Source organism: Salvelinus fontinalis, chromosome 36, assembly GCF_029448725.1.
Source record: "Salvelinus fontinalis isolate EN_2023a chromosome 36, ASM2944872v1, whole genome shotgun sequence".
Lineage (NCBI taxonomy): Eukaryota > Metazoa > Chordata > Actinopteri > Salmoniformes > Salmonidae > Salvelinus > Salvelinus fontinalis.
The window spans coordinates 34,220,106-34,245,188 of record NC_074700.1 but is presented as its reverse complement, the minus strand read 5'-3'; the positions used below and the strand labels follow the sequence as shown (position 1 = coordinate 34,245,188).

Below are 25,083 nucleotides of genomic sequence, written 5' to 3'. Positions count from 1 at the left end.
TGAACGCGGCAGAACGTCAGAACCCGCCCTCTAACAAGATAAACCAATAAAGGTAGACTCCCAAGTCATTTCTCTTGTCCGTCGGAGTGTTCGTCCCTGTTTACGTTTTGTGCCGTGACAGCCCCAAAGCCCGCCTTTTCTATCCACTGATTGGTTTGACAGGCGAGGTCTTTATCAAAGATATTCTAATGGTGCTAAGATCCACAACTGTCCCCTGTGACCCTGTCTTGTAGTGTCCTAGTTGATCATCCATACATTGGAAGTTTATTTTCAAATACGAAGCTTTATTAAAAACCCCAGCGTGCTCGTTCTCTGTCATCCTCCTCGCCCCTCCCCATTGGTCCATCTACTTCCTCTTCGTCCGTGCGTGCGCGCCCCCGTGTGTCACCTTGCTCCATCGCTAGAGGTAAAGCACCGACCAGAAGCTACAGCTACGCGTGAAGCCAGAATCCCTTTACCGAGGGACTGTCGTCCGGTTTGAAAAGAGCCAGAGAGAAAATGGCGGAAGCTTCCAAACCGAAGACCTCTCCCAAGGCCATTAAGTTCCTCTTTGGGGGACTGGCAGGGTAGGTACCCGGGCTACAGGCCGCTCTCAGCGGTCACACTCACACAGCAGCCCCGCTGACAGCGGTGCTCGGTTACCGGCCAGGGGCACAGCATACTAAGTTAGAGAGGCAGTTAGAAACCGACAATAACATGTGTTTAGTAATGAATTCATGTATGATTAAGTGATAAGCTCGTGTATGTTTACGGTTCATGTTGACAGCCCGGTTGATGTTACTATCCCCGCATAATGGCGTTAACCTTCGCACACACGCATTGACATTTGGGTCTGTACACACGCACTGACAGCTAGCTAGGCCCAGAGACCGGTATGGCGATGCCTCCGGTTACGTTCAGGCGCTATGACCACCAACATAATCCCTAGCGGTGTATTGCCGTTTTCCATGCTGTCTGTAGCTTGTTTGTTTCTTTCTCTACGTGTCCCTTGTCCTATGTTGCTCTGCGGGTGCTCACTACTCATTGTTTGTCAGTATTGTAATTTAAAAACAACCTGCTCAGGGGCTGCGGTTGAAAATTAGCGGGCTGTCTAAAACCGGCACTTTAACTGAAACGTTGATTAACGTGCACTGTCCCTGTAAAAAATGAAGCCTACGGGGTGAGTTTGTGTATCAGCCAGTTTCTGCAGAGTCTCTCGACATGAATAGGATGACTGTCTGTGTCGCGTATCAGTCATGCACCTACTGTTCCAGTCTTCGTACATTTCAAGACCTCAGAGACAAAGAAATTCCCTCTCAGCCCCTTAGACTTGGTAACCTAGCCTGTTCTCTCAGAGAGAGACCTGGTAACCTAGCCTGTTCTCTCAGAGAGAGACCTGGTAACCTAGCCTGTTCTCTCAGAGACCTGGTAACCTAGCCTGTTCTCTCAGAGAGAGACCTGGTAACCTAGCCTGTTCTCTCAGAGAGAGACCTGGTAACCTAGCCTGTTCTCTCAGAGAGAGACCTGGTAACCTAGCCTGTTCTCTCAGAGAGAGACCTGGTAACCTAGCCTGTTCTCTCAGAGAGAGACCTGGTAACCTAGCCTGTTCTCTCAGAGAGAGACCTGGTAACCTAGCCTGTTCTCTCAGAGAGAGACCTGGTAACCTAGCCTGTTCTCTCAGAGAGAGACCTGGTAACCTAGCCTGTTCTCTCAGAGAGAGACCTGGTAACCTAGCCTGTTCTCTCAGAGAGAGACCTGGTAACCTAGCCTGTTCTCTCAGAGAGAGACCTGGTAACCTAGCCTGTTCTCTCAGAGAGAGACCTGGTAACCTAGCCTGTTCTCTCAGAGAGAGACCTGGTAACCTAGCCTGTTCTCTCAGAGAGAGACCTGGTAACCTAGCCTGTTCTCTCAGAGACCTGGTAACCTAGCCTGTTCTCTCAGAGACCTGGTAACCTAGCCTGTTCTCTCAGAGAGAGACCTGGTAACCTAGCCTGTTCTCTCAGAGACCTGGTAACCTAGCCTGTTCTCTCAGAGACCTGGTAACCTAGCCTGTTCTCTCAGAGACCTGGTAACCTAGCCTGTTCTCTCAGAGACCTGGTAACCTAGCCTGTTCTCTCAGAGAGAGACCTGGTAACCTAGCCTGTTCTCTCAGAGAGACCTGGTAACCTAGCCTGTTCTCTCAGAGACCTGGTAACCTAGCCTGTTCTCTCAGAGAGAGACCTGGTAACCTAGCCTGTTCTCTCAGAGAGAGACCTGGTAACCTAGCCTGTTCTCTCAGAGAGAGACCTGGTAACCTAGCCTGTTCTCTCAGAGAGAGACCTGGTAACCTAGCCTGTTCTCTCAGAGAGAGACCTGGTAACCTAGCCTGTTCTCTCAGAGACCTGGTAACCTAGCCTGTTCTCTCAGAGAGAGACCTGGTAACCTAGCCTGTTCTCTCAGAGAGAGACCTGGTAACCTAGCCTGTTCTCTCAGAGACCTGGTAACCTAGCCTGTTCTCTCAGAGACCTGGTAACCTAGCCTGTTCTCTCAGAGACCTGGTAACCTAGCCTGTTCTCTCAGAGACCTGGTAACCTAGCCTGTTCTCTCAGAGAGAGACCTGGTAACCTAGCCTGTTCTCTCAGAGACCTGGTAACCTAGCCTGTTCTCTCAGAGACCTGGTAACCTAGCCTGTTCTCTCAGAGAGAGACCTGGTAACCTAGCCTGTTCTCTCAGAGACCTGGTAACCTAGCCTGTTCTCTCAGATAGCCTCTGATCTATCAAAATGGTGTTTGAGGTAGAGATTTCACGAAGTATCAGTGGAGGAGGGTCATATTCAGAATAGTGTCTTCTCAGTATAGTCGGAGTACCAGTACTGTAGTGGTGTGATGATAGTGGGTTGGCTGTGTATGGTAGTGGTGGTGTCTGTGCTGTGGGCATAACACTGTAGGCCCTTATGCCTCATCCCACGCATGCGGAGCTGATATCTGCTGTTCTACTCTGCTGCTCTGCTCTGCTGTTCTACTCTGCTGCTCTACTCTGCTGCTCTACTCTGCTGCTCTACTCTGCTGCTCTACTCTGCTGCTCTACTCTGCTGCTCTACTCTGCTGCTCTACTCTGCTGCTCTACTCTGCTGCTCTACTCTGCTGTTCTACTCTGCTGTTATGCTGCTCTACTTTGCTGCTCTGCTCTTAAATAGTGTTGGTTTGAAGTAGCGTCTTTGTTATTGTAATATCACAAATGGACGTGGCAGTTTCACCGCAATGGATTCCAACTTGAGGACCTCAGTACCTTAAAGTTTTCAGACCCCAATGATTTCTTCACTTTTTATCTTGTAACGAAGTGGATTAAATTGTCATTTTCCATAAACAATCTGCACAATATGCTCTGTCAAAGTGGAATATTTTTTTTAAAGTATTGAAAAAATATATATAATAATAGCTAAATATAGTTGTCGCTTAAGTTTTCAGCTCCGTGAGTCAATACATGTTAGAATCACATTAGTTTTACAGCTGTGAGTCTTCTTGAGTCCGCAAGAGCTTTTCACATCTGGATTGTACAAGACTGTATTTTACCCTTTGAATTTTATGTATTTCTTTTTTCAAGCTCTGTCAAGATGTTGGGGATCATTGCTACACAGTAATTTTCAAATCTTGTCAGATTTTCAAGCAGATTTAAGTCAAAACTATAACTTGGTCACTCAGGAACATTCGCTGTCGTCTTGGTAAGCAACTCCAGTGTAGATTTGGCCTTGTGTTGTAGGTTATCGTTCAGCTTAAAGGTGGAATTTCTCTCCCCAGTCTCTGGTGTAAAACAGACAGAACCTGGTTTTCCTCTAGGATGTTGCCTGTGCTTAGCTCCGTCCCATTTCATCCTGGAAAAACTCCCCAGTCTTTGCCGATGACAAGCATACCCATACCATGATGCAGCCACCACCATGCTTGAAAATACGGAGGCAGTTACTCAGTAATGTGTTGGGGGCAAATCCAACACAACATAAAGCTTTGCATTAAGGCCAAAAAGTGTCCCTTTGTTTTTCTATTTTTGTTTTCAATATTACTTCAGTGCCTTGTTGCACATTTTGGAAAAAATTTTATTCTGTATATTTGTATCCTTCTTTTCTCTCTTGTCATTTAGGTCATTATTGTGGAGTGTCTACAATGTTGTTGATCCTCAGTTCTCTCATCACAGCCTCCATTGAACTCTGTAACTGTTTTAAAGTCACCATCGGCCTCATGGGTAAATCCCCAAGCAGTGGTTTTAATACATCCTCCATTATTACCTTTTTAAGCTTAAAGAGATATTCAATGTCTGATTTTTGTTATTGTTAACCGTCTCACGTTACCAATCAATGCCCTTCTTTTATTGATTGTCTTCTGAAAATCTGCTCTTTGTAGTTTAATCTTGAGGTTGAACACTTGACTGAGGGACCTTAGATGCTCTATGTACGGGGGGACTGTCATGGCAACCCCTGTTATTGTTATTATTATTATTATGGGCTTTGTTAAACCAAATGTCACTCAAATAACCTGCCTGAACAAAGGGGCTGAATAATTATGCAACTACTATCGCTCTTCCACGTAGACAGAGTATTTTGTGAGTATTTTGTGTAGATTGTTGACACAAAAAGACAATTCAATCCATTTTAATCCCACTTTGGTTTGTTTCAATGTGAAGAAACCCACGGGGTCTAAATACTTTTGCAAGGCACCGTACGTCATGCAGAATACGTGCAGATAAAACATCGATCTGTCAAATCTAGATAAAACATCGATCTGTCAAATCTAGATAAAACATCGATCTATACAGTAACGGTCAATAGTTTGGACACACCTACTCATTCAAGGGTTTTTCTTTATTTTGTTTTGTTTTCTACATTGTCGAATAATAGTGAAGACATCAAAACTATGAAACAACACATGTGTAATCTCTGTGTCCCTCCCCCCGTCTCCAGGATGGGAGCGACAGTGTTCGTCCAGCCTCTCGATCTAGTCAAGAACAGAATGCAGCTGAGTGGTCAGGGAGGAAAGGCCCGGGAATACAAGACCAGCTTCCATGCTCTGGCATCTATACTGAAGAATGAAGGACTAGGAGGCATCTATACTGGGTTAGTACTACTATGCTATTATATATACTAGTACTATGCTACTAATACTACTATACTGGGTTAGTACTACTATGCTATTATATATACTAGTACTATGCTACTAATACTACTATACTGGGTTAGTACTACTATGCTATTATATACACTATTACTATGCTACTAATACTACTATCCTGGGTTAGTACTACTATGCTATTATATATACTAGTACTATGCTACTAATACTACTATGCTGGGTTAGTACTACTATGCTATTATATACACTATTACTATGCTACTAATACTACTATACTGGGTTAGTACTACTATGCTATTATATATACTAGTACTATGCTACTAATACTACTATGCTGGGTTAGTACTACTATGCTATTATATACACTATTACTATGCTACTAATACTACTATACTGGGTTAGTACTACTATGCTATTATATATACTAGTACTATGCTACTAATACTACTATGCTGGGTTAGTACTACTATGCTATTATATACACTAGTACTATGCTACTAATACTACTATACTGGGTTAGTACTACTATGCTATTATATACACTATTACTATGCTACTAATACTACTATACTGGGTTAGTACTACTATGCTATTATATATACTAGTACTATGCTACTAATACTACTATACTGGCGCTATGCTACTAATGCTACTATACTGGCACTATGCTACTAATACTACTATACTGCCGCTATGCTACTAATGCTACTATACTGGCGCTATGCTACTAATACTACTATACTAGTAATATGCTACTAATACTACTATACTGGCGTTATGCTACTAATACTACTATACTGGCACTGTGCTACTAATGCTACTATACTGGCACTATGCTACTAATACTACTATACTGGTACTATGCTACTAATACTACTATACTGGTACCATGCTACTAATACTACTACACTGCCGCTATGCTACTAATACTACTATACTGCCGCTATGCTACTAATGTTACTATACTGTCGCTATGCTGCTAATACTACTATACTGGCGCTATGCTACTAATACTACTATACTGGCGTTATGCTACTAATACTACTATACTGGTACTATGCTACTATACTGTTATACTGGTACTATGCTACTAATACTACTATACTGGTGCTATGCTACTATACTGTTATACTGGTACTATGCTACTAATACTACTATACTGGCGTTATGCTTCTAATGCTACTATACTGGCGCTATGCTACTAATACTACTATACTGGCGCTATGCTACTAATACTACTATACTGGCGTTATGCTACTAATACTACTATACTGGCGCTATGCTACTATACTGTTATACTGGTACTATGCTACTAATACTACTATACTGGTGCTATGCTACTAATACTACTATACTGGCGCTATGCTACTAATGCTACTATACTGGCGCTATGCTACTAATACTACTACACTGGCGCTATGCTACTAATACTACTATACCGGCACTATGCTACTAATACTACTATACTGGCGCTATGCTACTAATACTACTATACTGGCACTATGCTACTAATACTACTATACTGGCGCTATGCTACTAATACTACTATACTGGCGCTATGCTACTAATGCTACTATACTGGTGCTATGCTACTAATGCTACTATACTGGCGCTATGCTACTAATGCTACTATACTGGTGCTATGCTACTAATACTACTATACTGGCGCTATGCTACTAATACTACTATACTGGCGCTATGCTACGAATGCTACTATACTGGCGCTATGCTACTGATGCTACTATACTGGCGCTATGCTGCTAATGCTACTATACTGGCGCTATGCTACTAATGCTACTATACTTGCGCTATGCTACTAATGCTACTATACTGGCACTATGCTACTAATGCTACTATACTGGCGCTATGCTACTAATACTACTATACTGGTGCTATGCTATTAATGCTACTATACTGGCGCTATGCTACTAATGCTACTATACTGGCGCTATGCTACTAATGCTACTATACTGCCGTTATGCTACTAATGCTACTATACTGGCGCTATGCTACTAATACTACTATACTGGTAGTGTGCTGCTAATACTACTATTCTAGTCATATGCTACTATACTGGTGCTATGCTATTAATGCTACTATACTGGCGCTATGCTACTAATGCTACTATACTGGTGCTATGCTACTAATACTACTATACTGGCGCTATGCTACTAATGCTACTATACTGGTGCTATGCTACTAATACTACTATACTGGCGCTATGCTACTAATGCTACTATACTGGCGCTATGCTACTAATGCTACTATACTGGCGCTATGCTACTAATGCTACTATACTGGCGCTATGCTACTAATACTACTATACTGGTAGTGTGCTGCTAATACTACTATTCTAGTCATATGCTACTATACTGGCGCTATGCTACTACTGCTACTATACTGGCGCTATGCTACTAATACTACTATACTGGCGCTATGCTACTACTGCTACTATACTGGCGCTATGCTACTAATACTACTATACTGGCGCTATGCTACTAATACTACTATACTGGTAGTGTGCTGCTAATACTACTATTCTAGTCATATGCTACTATACTGGCGCTATGCTACTACTGCTACTATACTGGCGCTATGCTACTAATACTACTATACTGGCGCTATGCTACTACTGCTACTATACTGGCGCTATGCTACTAATACTACTATACTGGCGCTATGCTACTAATACTACTATACTGGCGCTATGCTACTACTGCTACTATACTGGCGCTATGCTACTAATACTACTATACTGGCGCTATGCTACTAATACTACTATACTGGCGCTATGCTACTAATACTACTATACTGGCGCTATGCTACTAATACTACTATACTGGCGCTATGCTACTAATACTACTATACTGGCGCTATGCTACTAATACTACTATACTGGCGCTATGCTACTAATACTACTATACTGGCGCTATGCTACTAATACTACTATACTGGCGCTATGCTACTAATACTACTATACTGGCGCTATGCTACTAATACTACTATACTGGCGCTATGCTACTAATACTACTATACTGGCGCTATGCTACTACTGCTACTATACTGGCGCTATGCTACTAATACTACTATACTGGCGCTATGCTACTAATACTACTATACTGGTACTTTGTTGCATTTTCCCCCGTATTCCATCAAGTTTGCTTTATTTTTATATATATTACACTGTATCTTTAAGTTCCTCCATTTCTTTTGGTTTTTCCTCAAATTTACTCTGTGCCTCCTATGGTGCAGTTTTTTATTGTAATCTACAGTTGAAGTCAGAAGTTTACATACACCTTAGCCAAATACATTTTAACTCACTTTTTCACAATTCCTGACATTTAATCTTGGTACAAATTCCTTGTCTTAGGTCAGTTAGGATCACCACTTTATTTTAATAATGTGAAATCTCAGAATAATAGTAGAGAGAATAATTTATTTCAGCTTTTATTTCTTTCGTCACATTCCCAGTGGGTCAGAAGTTTACATACATTCAATTAGTATTCGGTAGCATTGCCTTTAAAGTGTTTAACTTGGGTCAAACGTTTCGGGTAGCCTTCCACAAGCTTCCCACAATAAGTTGGGTGAACTTTGTCCCATTCCTCCTGACAGAACTGGTGTAACTGAGTCAATCCAATACCTTGACTTTGTTGTCCTTAAGCTATTTGGCCACAACTTTGGAAGTATGCTTGGAGTCATTGTCCATTTGGAAGACCCATTTGTGACCAAGCTTTAACTTCCTGACTGATGTCTTGAGATGTTACTTCTATATATCCACATGATGCTGCCACCCCCGTGCTTCACGGTTGGGATGGTGTTCTTCGGCTTGCAAGCCTCCCCCTTTTTCCTCCAAACATAAGGATGGTCATTATGGACAAACAGTTCTATTTTTGTTTCATCAGACCAGATGACATTTCTCCAAGAAGTGCGATCTTTGTCCCCATGTTCAGTTGCAAACCGTAGTCTGGCTTTTATATGGCGGTTTTGGAGCAGTGGCTTCTTCCTTGCTGAGCGGCCTTTCAGGTTATGTCGATATAGGACTCGTTTTACTGTGGATATAGATAGTTTGAAGGTAGGCCTTGAAATACATCCACAGGTACACCTCCAATTGACTAAAACAATGTAAATTAGCCTATCAGAAGCTTCTAAAGCCATGACATCCTTTTCTGGAATTTTCCAAGTTGTTTAAAGGCACAGTCAACTTAGTGTACGTAATCTTCTGACCCACTAGAATTGTGATACAGTGAATTATAAGTGAAATAATCTGTCTGTAAACAATTGTTGGAAAAATGACTTGTGTCTTGCACAAAGTAGATGTCCTAACCGACTTGCCAAAACTATAGTTTGTTAACAAGACATGTGTGGAGTGGTTGAAAAACGAGATTTAATGACTCCAACTTAAGTGTATGTAAACTTCCTACTTCAACTGTATGTGTATTCTTAGTCCTTCCTTTGTCAATATGGACCCTTTAGATCCAAATTGCTGCTGGTTTAGAGATGAGTATTGAATTGCGTGGCATCTAAAGGCACATTTAAAAGTATCCCAAACAAAAAGGGGATCTCCTGTACCTATGTTATGTCTGAAACAAGTCTGTTTATAAATTCCTCTGTCCTAGATAAAAAACAAGGTATCATCCAATATTACTATACTGTTACAATACAATACTATGACGATAATACTACTCTACTATTATACTAATTCAGTCCGCCAGGCTACCTACATGGTGTTGGTTAGGTATCTACATCATGATGTGGTTTGTAGTCTGTCAGCAGGTCTCCTCCGCCAGGCTACCTACATGGTGTTGGTTAGGTATCTACATCATGATGTGGTTTGTAGTCTGTCAGCAGGTCTCCTCCGCCAGGCTACCTACATGGTGTTGGTTAGGTATCTACATCATGATGTGGTTTGTAGTCTGTCAGCAGGTCTCCTCCGCCAGGCTACCTACATGGTGTTGGTTAGGTATCTACATCATGATGTGGTTTGTAGTCTGTCAGCAGGTCTCCTCCGCCAGGCTACCTACATGGTGTTGGTTAGGTATCTACATCATGATGTGGTTTGTAGTCTGTCAGCAGGTCTCCTCCGCCAGGCTACCTACATGGTGTTGGTTAGGTATCTACATCATGATGTGGTTTCTAGTCTGTCAGCAGGTCTCCTCCGCCAGGCTACCTACACCACAACGAGGTTAGGAATCTACACGGTGTTGTTTGAGAAGATGACGGGACAGGACGGGACTCCGCCCAGCTTCCTCATGAAGGCTCTGATTGGTATGACGGCTGGAGCAACCGGAGCCTTCGTTGGAACACCTGCTGAAGTCGCCTTGATCAGGATGACCGCTGACGGACGGTGAGAGGGAGGGAGGGAGGGAGGATGACCGCTGACGGACGGTGGGAGGGAGGGAGGGAGGGAGGATGACCGCTGACGGACGGTGAGAGGGAGGGAGGGAGGGAGGATGACCGCTGACGGACGGTGAGAGGGAGGGAGGGAGGGAGGGAGGATGACCGCTGACGGACGGTGAGAGGGAGGGAGGGAGGGAGGATGACCGCTGACGGACGGTGAGAGGGAGGGAGGGAGGGAGGGAGGATGACCGCTGACGGACGGTGAGAGGGAGGGAGGGAGGGAGGGAGGATGACCGCTGACGGACGGTGAGAGGGAGGGAGGGAGGGTGACCACGGACGGTGAGAGGGAGGGAGGGTGGGTGACCATGGACGGTGAGAGAAGGGAGGCAGGGTGACCACGGACGGTGAGAGGAGGGAGGGAGGGTGACCACGGACGGTGAGAGGGAGGGAGGGAGGGAGGTTGACCACGGACGGTGAGAGGAGGGAGGGAGGGTGACCACGGACGGTGAGAGGAGGGAGGGAGGGTGACCACGGACGGTGAGAGGAGGGAGGGAGGGTGACCACGGACGGTGAGAGGAGGGAGGGAGGGTGACCACGGACGGTGAGAGGAGGGAGGGAGGGTGACCACGGACGGTGAGAGGGAGGGTGACCGCTGACGGACGGTGAGAGGGAGGGTGACCGCTGACGGACGGTGAGAGGGAGGGTGACCACGGACGGTGAGAGGGAGGGAGGGAGGGTGTGAGACAGAGGATGAACAGTGGTAACAGAGGAGTTAAATGATGTCTAATTGTGTCATTTCCTCTTTCCAGTCTCCCTGCAGACCAGAAGAGAGGGTATTCTAATGTGTTCAATGCTCTGGCCAGAATCACTAAAGAAGAGGGGGTCACCACACTATGGAGGGTAAGATACTACTATACTACTATACTACAACTACTACTATACTACAGAATCACTAAAGAAGAGGGGGTCACCACACTATGGAGGGTAAGATACTACTATACTACTATACTACTACTATACCACAACTACTACTATACTACAGAATCACTAAAGAATAGGGGGTCACCACACTGTGGAGGGTAAGATACTACTATACTACTATACTACTACTATACCACAACTACTACTATACTACAGAATCACTAAAGAAGAGGGGGTCACCACACTGTGGAGGGTAAGATACTACTATACTACTATACTACTACTATACCACAACTACTACTATACTACAACTACTACTACTAATACTACTAATATACCACAACTACTACTATACTACTATACTACAACTACTACTATACTACAGAATCACTAAAGAAGAGGGGGTCACCACACTGTGGAGGGTAAGATACTACTATACTACTACTATACCACAACTACTACTATACTACAACTACTACTATACTACTATACTACTACTATACCACAACTACTACTATACTACAACTACTACTATACTACAACTACTACTATACTACTATACTACTACTATACTACAACTACTACTATACTACTATACTACTACTATACCACAACTACTACTATACTACAACTACTACTATACTACAACTACTACTATACTACTACTATACTACAACTACTACTATACTACTACTATACCACAACTACTACTATACTACAGAATGACTAAAGAAGAGGGGGTCACCACACTATGGAGGGTAAGATACTACTACTATACTACAGAATGACTAAAGAAGGTGTCACCACACTATGGAGGGTAAGATATTATCACTACTACTATACTATTTATATAGTACTAATAAATATACTATATTTCTATACTACTAATACATATACTACACTACCAATGAATATACTCTACTATTACTATACTACTAATAAATATACTATACTACTAATAAATATACTTCTTTACTATTACTATACCACAGCTCCTATACCACTGCTACTATACCACTGCTACTATACCACTGTTACTATACCACTGTTACTATACCACTGCTACTATACCACTGCTACTATACCACTGCTACTATACCACTGCTACTATACCACTGCTACTATACCACTGCTACTATACCACTGTTACTATACCACTGCTACTATACCACTGCTACTATACCACTGCTACTATACCACTGTTACTATACTACCACTGTTACTGTACCATTGTTACTATACTACCACTGTTACTATACCACTGTTACTATACCATTGGTACTATACTACCACTGTTACTATACCACTGTTACTATACCACTGCTACTATACCACTGCTACTATACTACCGCTATACCACTGTTACTATACCACCACTGTTACTATACCACCACTGTTACTATACCACCACGGTTACTATACCACCACGGTTACTATACTACCACGGTTACTATACTACCACGGTTACTATACTACCACGGTTACTATACTACCACGGTTACTATACTACCACGGTTACTATACTACCACGGTTACTATACTACCACGGTTACTATACTACCACGGTTACTATACTACCACGGTTACTATACTACCACGGTTACTATACTACCACGGTTACTATACTACCACGGTTACTATACTACCACGGCTACTATACTACCACTGTTACTATACTACCACTATACCACTGTTACTATACCGTTGTTACTATACTACCACTATACCACTGTTGCTATACCGCTGCTACTATACCACCACTGTTAGTATACTACCACTGTTACTATAACAATGTAACTATACCACTGTTACTATACCACCACTGTTACTATACCACCACTGTTAGTATACCACCACTGTTAGTATACCACCACTGTTAGTATACCACCACTGTTAGTATACCACCACTGTTAGTATACCACCACCGTTAGTATACCACCACCGTTAGTATACCACCACTGTTACTATACTACCACCGCTACTATACCACCGCTACTATACCACCGCTACTATACCACCGCTACTATACTACCACTACTATACTACCACTATACCACTGTTACTATACCATTGTTACTATACTACCACTATACCACTGTTGCTATACCACTGTTGCTATACCACTGTTGCTATACCACTGTTGCTATACCACTGTTGCTATACCACTGTTGCTATACCACTGTTGCTATACCACTGTTGCTATACCACTGTTTCTATACCACTGTTTCTATACTACGGTTACTATACTACCACTATACCACTGTTTCTATACCACTGTTTCTATACCACTGTTTCTATACCACTGTTACTATACCACTGCTACTATACCACTGTTACTATACCACCATTACTATACTACCACTATACCACTGTTACTATACCACTGGTACGATACTACCACTATACCACTGTTACTATACCACTGTTACTATACTACCACTATACCGCTGCTACTATACCACTGTTACTATACCACTGTTACTATACTACCACTATACCGCTGCTACTATACCAATGTTACTATACTACTGTTACTATACTACTATACCACTTACTATACCGCTGTTACTGTACTACCACTATACCACTGCTACTATACCAATCTTACTATACTACTGTTACTATACCACGGTTACTATACTACCACTATACCGCTGTTACTGTACTACCACTATACCACTGCTACTATACCAATCTTACTATACTACTGTTACTATACCACGGTTACTATACTACCACTATACCGCTGCTACTATACCAATCTTACTATACTACTGTTACTATACCACGGTTACTATACCACGGTTACTATACCACGGTTACTATACCACGGTTACTATACCACGGTTACTATACCACGGTTACTATACTACCACTATACCACTGCTACTATACCACTGCTACTATACCACTGCTACTATACCACTGCTACTATACCACTGTTACTATACCACTGTTACGATACTACCACTATACCACTGTTACTATACCACTGTTACTATACTACCACTATACCGCTGTTACTATACCACTGTTACTATACCACTGTTACTATACCACTGCTACTATACCACTGCTACTATACCACTGCTACTATACCACTGTTACTATACCACTGCTACTATACCACTGCTACTATACCACTGCTACTATACCACTGCTACTATACCACTGCTACTATACCACTGCTACTATACCACTGTTACTATACCACTGCTACTATACTACCACTATACCACTGTTACTATACCACTGTTACTATACCACTGCTACTATACCACTGTTACTATACTACCACTATACCACTGTTACTATACCACTGTTACTATACCACTGTTACTATACCACTGTTACTATACCCCTGCTACTATACCCCTGCTACTATACCACTGCTACTATACCACTGTTACTATACCACTGTTACTATACCACTGCTACTATACCACTGTTACTATACTACCACTGTTACTATACCACTGTTACTATACCACTGTTACTATACCCCTGCTACTATACCACTGTTACTATACCACTGTTACTATACCACTGCTACTATACCACTGTTACTATACTACCACTGTTACTATACCACTGTTACTATACCACTGTTACTATACCCCTGCTACTATACCACTGTTACTATACCACTGCTACTATACCACTGTTACTATACTACCACTATACCCCTGCTACTATACCACTGTTACTATACCACTGCTACTATACCACTGTTACTATACCACTGCTACTATACCACTGCTACTATACCACTGTTACTATACCACTGCTACTATACCACTGTTACTATACCACTGTTTATAACTTGTCAGAAATGTGCAGATCAACTAGCCCATGTCAGCTGATGTTGAGAGATGTTTTCCCAGCGATAGAAGGTGGCCTCCAGACCTCAGAGACTGCTGAGCTTAACAAAAACAATGTGTTGTGTTCCTCCAGGGGTGTATTCCCACCATGGCCCGTGCTGTAGTGGTCAACGCTGCCCAGCTGGCCTCCTACTCTCAGAGCAAACAGGCTCTTATAGAGACAGGTAACCTCTAACCCCTGACCTCTGTCCCTCCTACTCTCAGAGCAAACAGGCTCTTATAGAGACAGGTAACCTCTAACCCCTGACCTCTGTCCCTCCTACTCTCAGAGCAAACAGGCTCTTATAGAGACAGGTAACCTCTAACCCCTGACCTCTGTCCCTCCTACTCTCAGAGCAAACAGGCTCTTATAGAGACAGGTAACCTCTAACCCCTGAACTCTGTCCCTCCTACTCTCAGAGCAAACAGGCTCTTATAGAGACAGGTAACCTCTAACCCCTGACCTCTGTCCCTCCTACTCTCAGAGCAAACAGGCTCTTATAGAGACAGGTAACCTCTAACCCCTGACCTCTGTCCCTCCTACTCTCAGAGCAAACAGGCTCTTATAGAGACAGGTAACCTCTAACCCCTGACCTCTGTCCCTCCTACTCTCAGAGCAAACAGGCTCTTATAGAGACAGGTAACCTCTAACCCCTGACCTCTGTCCCTCCTACTCTCAGAGCAAACAGGCTCTTATAGAGACAGGTAACCTCTAACCCCTGACCTCTGTCCCTCCTACTCTGAGCAAACAGGCTCTTATAGAGACAGGTAACCTCTAACCCCTGACCTCTGTCCCTCCTACTCTCAGAGCAAACATGCTCTTATAGAGACAGGTAACCTCTAACCCCTGACCTCTGTCCCTCCTACTCTCAGAGCAAACAGGCTCTTATAGAGACAGGTAACCTCTAACCCCTGACCTCTGTCCCTCCTACTCTCAGAGCAAACAGGCTCTTATAGAGACAGGTAACCTCTAACCCCTGACCTCTGTCCCTCCTACTCTCAGAGCAAACAGGCTCTTATAGAGACAGGTAACCTCTAACCCCTGACCTCTGTCCCTCCTACTCTCAGAGCAAACAGGCTCTTATAGAGACAGGTAACCTCTAACCCCTGACCTCTGTCCCTCCTACTCTCAGAGCAAACAGGCTCTTATAGAGACAGGTAACCTCTAACCCCTGACCTCTGTCCCTCCTACTCTGAGCAAACAGGCTCTTATAGAGACAGGTAACCTCTAACCCCTGACCTCTGTCCCTCCTACTCTCAGAGCAAACATGCTCTTATAGAGACAGGTAACCTCTAACCCCTGACCTCTGTCCCTCCTACTCTCAGAGCAAACAGGCTCTTATAGAGACAGGTAACCTCTAACCCCTGACCTCTGTCCCTCCTACTCTCAGAGCAAACAGGCTCTTATAGAGACAGGTAACCTCTAACCCCTGACCTCTGTCCCTCCTACTCTCAGAGCAAACAGGCTCTTATAGAGACAGGTAACCTCTAACCCCTGACCTCTGTCCCTCCTACTCTCAGAGCAAACAGGCTCTTAAACAACCGATGGTTTATTTATATAGCAGGAGAACTGACCCCGGGGGCAGGTTGGGAGAACTGACCAGGTTGGGAGAACTGACCCCGGGGGCAGGTTGGGAGAACTGACCAGGTTGGGAGAACTGACCAGGTTGGGAGAACTGACCCCGGGGGCAGGTTGGGAGAACTGACCAGGTTGGGAGAACTGACCAGGTTGGGAGAACTGACCCCGGGGGCAGGTTGGGAGAACTGACCCCGGGGGGCAGGTTGGGAGAACTGACCAGGTTGGGAGAACTGACCAGGTTGGGAGAACTGACCCCGGGGGCAGGTTGGGAGAACTGACCCCGGGGGGCAGGTTGGGAGAACTGACCAGGTTGGGAGAACTGACCAGGTTGGGAGAACTGACCCCGGGGGGCAGGTTGGGAGAACTGACCAGGTTGAGAGAACTGACCAGGTTGGGAGAACTGACCCCGGGGGCAGGTTGGGAGAACTGACCCCGGGGGGCAGGTTGGGAGAACTGACCAGGTTGGGAGAACTGACCAGGTTGGGAGAACTGACCCCGGGGGGCAGGTTGGGAGAACTGACCAGGTTGAGAGAACTGACCAGGTTGGGAGAACTGACCCCGGGGGCAGGTTGGGAGAACTGACCCCGGGGGGCAGGTTGGGAGAACTGACCAGGTTGGGAGAACTGACCAGGTTGGGAGAACTGACCCCGGGGGCAGGTTGGGAGAACTGACCCCGGGGGGCAGGTTGGGAGAACTGACCAGGTTGGGAGAACTGACCAGGTTGGGAGAACTGACCCCGGGGGCAGGTTGGGAGAACTGACCCCGGGGGGCAGGTTGGGAGAACTGACCAGGTTGGGAGAACTGACCAGGTTGGGAGAACTGACCCCGGGGGGCAGGTTGGGAGAACTGACCAGGTTGAGAGAACTGACCAGGTTGGGAGAACTGACCCCGGGGGCAGGTTGGGAGAACTGACCCCGGGGGGCAGGTTGGGAGAACTGACCAGGTTGGGAGAACTGACCAGGTTGGGAGAACTGACCCCGGGGGGCAGGTTGGGAGAACTGACCCCGGGGGGCAGGTTGGGAGAACTGACCAGGTTGGGAGAACTGACCAGGTTGGGAGAACTGACCAGGTTGGGAGAACTGACCCCGGGGGGCAGGTTGGGAGAACTGACCAGGTTGAGAGAACTGACCAGGTTGGGAGAACTGACCCCGGGGGGCAGGTTGGGAGAACTGACCCCGGGGGCAGGTTGGGAGAACTGACCAGGTTGGAAGAACTGACCCCGGGGGCAGGTTGGGAGAAGTGACCAGGTTGGGAGAAGTGACCAGGTTGGGAGAAGTGACCAGGTTGGGAGAAGTGACCAGGTTGGGAGAACTGACCCCGGGGGGCAGGTTGGGGTGTGTATCCTAGATGGGTTAGGGTGCATTTCCTACAGCAATCCATTCATGTTGAATACCGTCTCTTCCCCCCCCCTCCCCCCCCCAGGGTATTTTGTGGACGGCATCTTCCTCCATTTCTGTGCCAGTATGATCAGCGGGCTGGTAACCACGGCAGCGTCCATGCCCGTCGACATCGTCAAGACCAGGATTCAGAACATGAGAATGATCGATGGGAAACCAGAGTTTAAGAATGGCCTGGTGAGTTATAACTACAGTCCAATAGAATGAAAGACCAACCGGTTTCTGTAAGGATGAAAATGGTATGAACAAATTCCTCAAAATACCATTTTTAATGAAAATGTCCATTATTTGAATATGTTGGTAACCCGTTGTATGAAAGTGAAGCTGGCTTCAGTCTCGGGGCTAACAACACCCGTGCCAATATATCCTCCCCACACCGTCTTCTCGGGCATTATCACTTCATATATAAGATAATATATTATTCATATACAGTACCAGTCACAAGTTTACACACCTACTCATTCATTTTTCTTTATTTTGTAGAATAATAGTAAAGACATCAACACTATGAAATAAGGCCTCCCGAGTGGCGCAGGGGTCCAAGGCATCGCTGTGCCACTAGAGATTCTGGGTTCGGGTCCAGGCTCTGTCGCAGCCGGCCAGAGACACATTTGGCCCAGCGTCGTCCGGGTTAGGGGAGGGTTTGGCCGGCAGGGACGTCCTTGTCTCACCGCGCCCTAGTGACTCCTGTGGCGGCCGGGCCCAGTGCTGGCTGACACTGCCCTAGTGACTCCTGTGGCGGCCGGGCCCAGTGCAGGCTGACATTGCCCTAGTGACTCCTGTGGCGGCCGGGCCCAGTGCTGGCTGACACTGCCCTAGTGACTCCTGTGGCGGCCGGGCCCAGTGCTGACTGACACTGCCCTAGTGACTCCTGTGGCGGCCGGGCCCAGTGCAGGCTGACATTGCCCTAGTGACTCCTGTGGCGGCCGGGCCCAGTGCAGGCTGACATTGCCCTAGTGACTCCTGTGGCGGCCGGGCCCAGTGCTGACTGACACTGCCCTAGTGACTCCTGTGGCGGCCGGGCCCAGTGCAGGCTGACACTGCCCTAGTGACTCCTGTGGCGGCCGGGCCCAGTGCAGGCTGACATTGCCCTAGTGACTCCTGTGGCGGCCGGGCCCAGTGCTGACTGACACTGCCCTAGTGACTCCTGTGGCGGCCGGGCCCAGTGCAGGCTGACACTGCCCTAGTGACTCCTGTGGCGGCCGGGCCCAGTGCAGGCTGACACTGCCCTAGTGACTCCTGTGGCGGCCGGGCCCAGTGCTGACTGACACTGCCCTAGTGACTCCTGTGGCGGCCGGGCCCAGTGCAGGCTGACACTGCCCTAGTGACTCCTGTGGCGGCCGGGCCCAGTGCAGGCTGACACTGCCCTAGTGACTCCTGTGGCGGCCGGGCCCAGTGCAGGCTGACACTGCCCTAGTGACTCCTGTGGCGGCCGGGCCCAGTGCAGGCTGACACTGCCCTAGTGACTCCTGTGGCGGCCGGGCCCAGTGCAGGCTGACACTGCCCTAGTGACTCCTGTGGCGGCCGGGCCCAGTGCTGACTGACACTGCCCTAGTGACTCCTGTGGCGGCCGGGCCCAGTGCAGGCTGACATTGCCCTAGTGACTCCTGTGGCGGCCGGGCCCAGTGCAGGCTGACACTGCCCTAGTGACTCCTGTGGCGGCCGGGCCCAGTGCAGGCTGACACTGCCCTAGTGACTCCTGTGGCGGCCGGGCCCAGTGCAGGCTGACACTGCCCTAGTGACTCCTGTGGCGGCCGGGCCCAGTGCAGGCTGACACTGCCCTGTCTTTCCTCCGACACGTTGGTGCGGCTGGTTTCTGGGTTAAGTGTTGTGTCAAGAAGCAGTGCAGGTTGTGTTTAGGAGGATGCATGGCTCTTGACCTTCGCCTCTCCCGAGTTCGTACGGGAGTTGCAGCGATGGAACAACACTGTAACTAAAAAAAACTACACTGCTCAAAAAAATAAAGGGAACACTTAAACAACACAATGTAACTCCAAGTCAATCACACTTCTGTGAAATCAAATTGTCCTCTTAGGAAGCAACACTGATTGACAATAAATTTCACATGCTGTTGTGCAAATGGAATAGACAAAAGGTGGAAATTATAGGCAATTAGCAAGACACCCCCAAAAAAGGAGTGATTCTGCAGGTGGTGACCACAGACCACTTCTCGGTTCCTATGCTTCCTGGCTGATGTTTTGGTCACTTTTGAATGCTGGCGGTGCTCTCACTCTAGTGGTAGCATGAGACGGAGTCTACAACCCACACAAGTGGCTCAGGTAGTGCAGTTCATCCAGGATGGCACATCAATGCGAGCTGTGGCAAAAAGGTTTGCTGTGTCTGTCAGCGTAGTGTCCAGAGCATGGAGGCGCTACCAGGAGACAGGCCAGTACATCAGGAGACGTGGAGGAGGCCGTAGGAGGGCAACAACCCAGCAGCAGGACTGCTACCTCCGCCTTTGTGCAAGGAGGTGCACTGCCAGAGCCCTGCAAAATGACCTCCAGCAGGCCACAAATGTGCATGTGTCAGCATATGGTCTCACAAGGGGTCTGAGGATCTCATCTTGGTACCTAATGGAAGTCAGGCTACCTCTGGCGAGCACATGGAGGGCTGTGCGGCCCCACCAAGAAATGCCACCCCACACCATGACTGACCCACCGCCAAACCGGTCATGCTGGAGGATGTTGCAGGCAGCAGAACGTTCTCCACGGCGTCTCCAGACTCTGTCACGTCTGTCACATGTGCTCATGTGCTCAGTGTGAACCTGCTTTCATCTGTGAAGAGCACAGGGCGCCAGTGGCGAATTTGCCAATCTTGGTGTTCTCTGGCAAATGCCAAACGTCCTGCACGGTGTTGGGCTGTAAGCACCCCCACCTGTGGACCCTCATGGAGTCTGTTTCTGACCGTTTGAGCAGACACATGCACATTTGTGGCCTGCTGGAGGTCATTTTGCAGGGCTCTGGCAGTGCACCTCCTTGCACAAAGGCGGAGGTAGCAGTCCTGCTGCTGGGTTGTTGCCCTCCTACGGCCTCCTCCACGTCTCCTGATGTACTGGCCTGTCTCCTGGTAGCGCCTCCATGCTCTGGACACTACGCTGACAGACACAGCAAACCTTTTTGCCACAGCTCGCATTGATGTGCCATCCTGGATGAACTGCACTACCTGAGCCACTTGTGTGGGTTGTAGACTCCGTCTCATGCTACCACTAGAGTGAGAGCACCGCCAGCATTCAAAAGTGACCAAAACATCAGCCAGGAAGCATAGGAACTGAGAAGTGGTCTGTGGTCACCACCTGCAGAATCACTCCTTTTTTGGGGGTGTCTTGCTAATTGCCTATAATTTCCACCTTTTGTCTATTCCATTTGCACAACAGCATGTGAAATTTATTGTCAATCAGTGTTGCTTCCTAAGTGGACAGTTTGATTTCACAGAAGTGTGATTGACTTGGAGTTACATTGTGTTGTTTAAGTGTTCCCTTTATTTTTTTGAGCAGTGTATTTCACCTTTATTTAACCAGGTAGGCCAGTTGAGAACAAGTTCTCATTTACAACTGTGACCTGGCCAAGATAAAGCAAAGCAGTTCGACACAGACAACAACACAGAGTTACACATGGAATAAACAAAACATACAGTCAATAATACGTCTGTGTACAATGTGAGCAAGTGAGGTGAGATAAGGGAGGTAAAGGCAAAAAAAAGGCCATGGTGGTGAAGTAAATAGAATATAGCAAGTAAACGCTGTGGTAGCCATGCTGGTTAACTGTGCTTTGAATAAAATCACAGACAGTGTCACCAGCAAAGCACCCCCACACCATTACACCTCCTCCTCCTCCTCCTCCATGCTTCACGGTGGGAACCACACATGCAGAGATCATCCATTCACCTACTCTGCGTCTCAGACATGGCGGGTGTAATACAATTTGGATTTCAGACCAAAGGACAAATTTCCACCGGTCTAAGGTCCATTGCTCTTGTTTCTTGGCCCGAGCAAGTCTCTTCTTCTTATTGGTGTCCTTTAGTAGTGGTTTCTTTGCAACAATTCAACCATGAAGACCTGATTCAGTCTCCTCTGAACAGTTGATGTTGAGATGTGTCTGTTACCTGAACTCTGTGAAGCATTTATTGGGGCTGCAATTTCTGATGCTGGTAACTCTAATGAACTTATCCTCTGCAGCAGAGGGAACTCTGGGTCTTCCTTTCCTGTGGCGGTCCTCATGAGAGCCAAATTCATCACAGCGCTTTTTGCGACTACACTTGACATTTTCCGTATTGACTGACCTTCATGTCTTAAAGTAATGATGGACTGTCGTTTCTCTTTGCTTATTTGAGCTGTTCTTGCCATAATATGGACTTGGTCTTTTACCAAATAGGGCTATCTTCTGTATACCACCCCTACCTTGTTACAACACAACTGATTGGCTTAAACTCATTAAGAAGGAAAGGAATTCCACAAATGTACTTTTAACAAGGCACACCTGTTAATTGAAATGCATTCCAGGTGACTACCTCATGAAGCTGGTTGAGAGAATGCCAAGAGTGTGCAAAGCTGTCATCAAGGCAAAGGGTGGCTACTTTGAAGAATCTCAAATATAAAATTGGTTACTTCTGTCTCCCCCTACAGGACGTCCTGACCAGGGTGATCTGTAATGAAGGGTTTCTCTCTGTCTCCCCCTACAGGACGTCCTGACCAGGGTGATCTGTAATGAATGGTGTCTCTCTGTCTCCCCCTACAGGACGTCCTGACCAGGGTGATCTGTAATGAATGGTGTCTCTCTGTCTCCCCCTACAGGACGTCCTGACCAGGGTGATCTGTAATGAAGGGTTTCTCTCTGTCTCCCCCTACAGGACGTCCTGACCAGGGTGATCTGTAATGAAGGGTGTCTCTCTGTCTCCCCCTACAGGACGTCCTGACCAGGGTGATCTGTAATGAAGGGTTTCTCTCTGTCTCCCCCTACAGGACGTCCTGACCAGGGTGATCTGTAATGAATGGTTTCTCTCTGTCTCCCCCTACAGGACGTCCTGACCAGGGTGATCTGTAATGAATGGTTTCTCTCTGTCTCCCCCTACAGGACGTCCTGACCAGGGTGATCTGTAATGAAGGGTTTCTCTCTGTCTCCCCCTACAGGACGTCCTGACCAGGGTGATCCGTAATGAAGGGTTTCTCTCTGTCTCCCCCTACAGGACGTCCTGACCAGGGTGATCTGTAATGAAGGGTTTCTCTCTGTCTCCCCCTACAGGACGTCCTGACCAGGGTGATCCGTAATGAAGGGTTTCTCTCTGTCTCCCCCTACAGGACGTCCTGACCAGGGTGATCTGTAATGAATGGTTTCTCTCTGTCTCCCCCTACAGGACGTCCTGACCAGGGTGATCTGTAATGAAGGGTGTCTCTCTGTCTCCCCCTACAGGACGTCCTGACCAGGGTGATCTGTAATGAATGGTTTCTCTCTGTCTCCCCCTACAGGACGTGTTGGCGAGGGTAATCCGTAATGAAGGATTCTTCTCTCTGTGGAAGGGTTTCACTCCGTACTACGCCAGACTGGGACCTCACACCGTCCTCACGTTCATCTTCCTGGAACAGATGAATAAGGCTTATAAAGTCTACTTCCTGGATTAGAGACGGGATAAATAAGGATTGGGGGAAGGGAGCTGATCTTAGTTCTGGACCTACGGGAAACTGTACCCCGGAGCCACACACACACACACAGAAGCAGGCGCGCACACACACACACACACACACACACACACACACACATACACTCACACTCTCTCACACTCACACTCTCTCACACTCACACACACATATACACTCACACACTCACACTCTCACACACACACTCTCACACACACACTCTCACACACACACACACAGAAGCAGGCGCACACAGACTGAAGCAGGTGCACACGACACACACGGACAGACACACCCTCGTGTGTGATGTGAGTGACCTTTAACCCCTGTCATGTGACCTGACCCCATTGTGTTATTTTTTACTGAAGGACTCAGAACCTCAGAATGTACCAGCCACCCCCCCCCCATATTGACACTTGGTATAGTCCCCCCCCCCCCCATGTTGACACTTGGTATAGTCGTCCCCTCCCCCCACTATGGAACAGATGGCTGGAAAACCTTGATGATGACAAACAGATTAAAAATGGATTTATTTCTGACAAACAAGGATTTGTTTTTTGTTTATTTCACCTGCTGTTGATAACAATTTTCAGAATCCTCTAGATCAGCTTTTCCGTCGGTCCTCGGGACCCCCAAGAGGTGCCCGTTTTGGTTTTGGCCTTTCACACTACACAGCTGATTCAAATGATCAAGGCTTGATTCAGTTGATTCAGTTGATTCAGCTGTCTAGTGTGAAGGCCAAAACCCGTGCACCTCTTGGGGGTCCTGAGGACCGACGGAAAAGCTGATCTAGAGGATTGGTGGATTAATCAGGGATTTTAACACCAGATAAGGGAAAGACTAGAACCACCTGCTTTACACTGATTTTAATTGTAATTTTTTTAAAGGAATAGTTCTTTAAACTGAAGTGACTGACTGAACAAAAATATAAACGCGACATAAAACAATTTCAAAGAATTTACTGAGTTCATAAGGATCTCATGATAGTGTTATTTCACCTTTATTTAACCAGGTTGGCCAGTTGAGAACAAGTTCTCATTTACAACTGTGACCTGGCCAAGATAAAGCAAAGCAGTTCGACACATACAACAACACAGAGTTACACATGGAATAAACAAAACATACAGTCAATAATACAGTAGAAAAATAAGTCTATATACAATGTGAGCAAATGAGGTGAGATAAGGGAGGTGGGATAAGTGAGGTGAGATAAGGGAGGTAAAGGCAAAAAAGGCCATGGTGGCGAAGTAAATACAATATAGCAAGTAAAACACTGGAATGG

General features: G+C 46.4%; 1 protein-coding gene across 1 annotated transcript; it reads left to right on the top strand.

The window, feature by feature from the left end:
- The first annotated feature begins 361 nt into the window (after positions 1–361).
- On the top strand, positions 362–24,347 carry slc25a11 (solute carrier family 25 member 11). The gene is made up of 7 exons (XM_055901354.1): positions 362–566; positions 4,910–5,062; positions 10,216–10,422; positions 11,225–11,315; positions 15,291–15,381; positions 18,198–18,349; positions 23,634–24,347. The coding sequence occupies exons 1-7, from the start codon at positions 499–501 to the stop codon at positions 23,784–23,786; spliced, it is 915 nt and encodes a 304-aa protein (XP_055757329.1). The 5' UTR covers positions 362–498; the 3' UTR covers positions 23,787–24,347.
- The last annotated feature ends 736 nt before the right edge of the window (positions 24,348–25,083 follow it).

Bases quoted from the DNA above. Each gene is read 5' to 3' on its own strand.
- slc25a11 (XM_055901354.1), top strand. From the start codon at position 499: ATGGCGGAAGCTTCCAAACCGAAGACCTCTCCCAAGGCCATTAAGTTC. The intron at 11,316-15,290 runs GTAAGATACTAC...GTGTTCCTCCAG, and splicing joins GGGTCACCACACTATGGAGG to GGGTGTATTCCCACCATGGC. The intron at 15,382-18,197 runs GTAACCTCTAAC...TCCCCCCCCCAG, and splicing joins ACAGGCTCTTATAGAGACAG to GGTATTTTGTGGACGGCATC.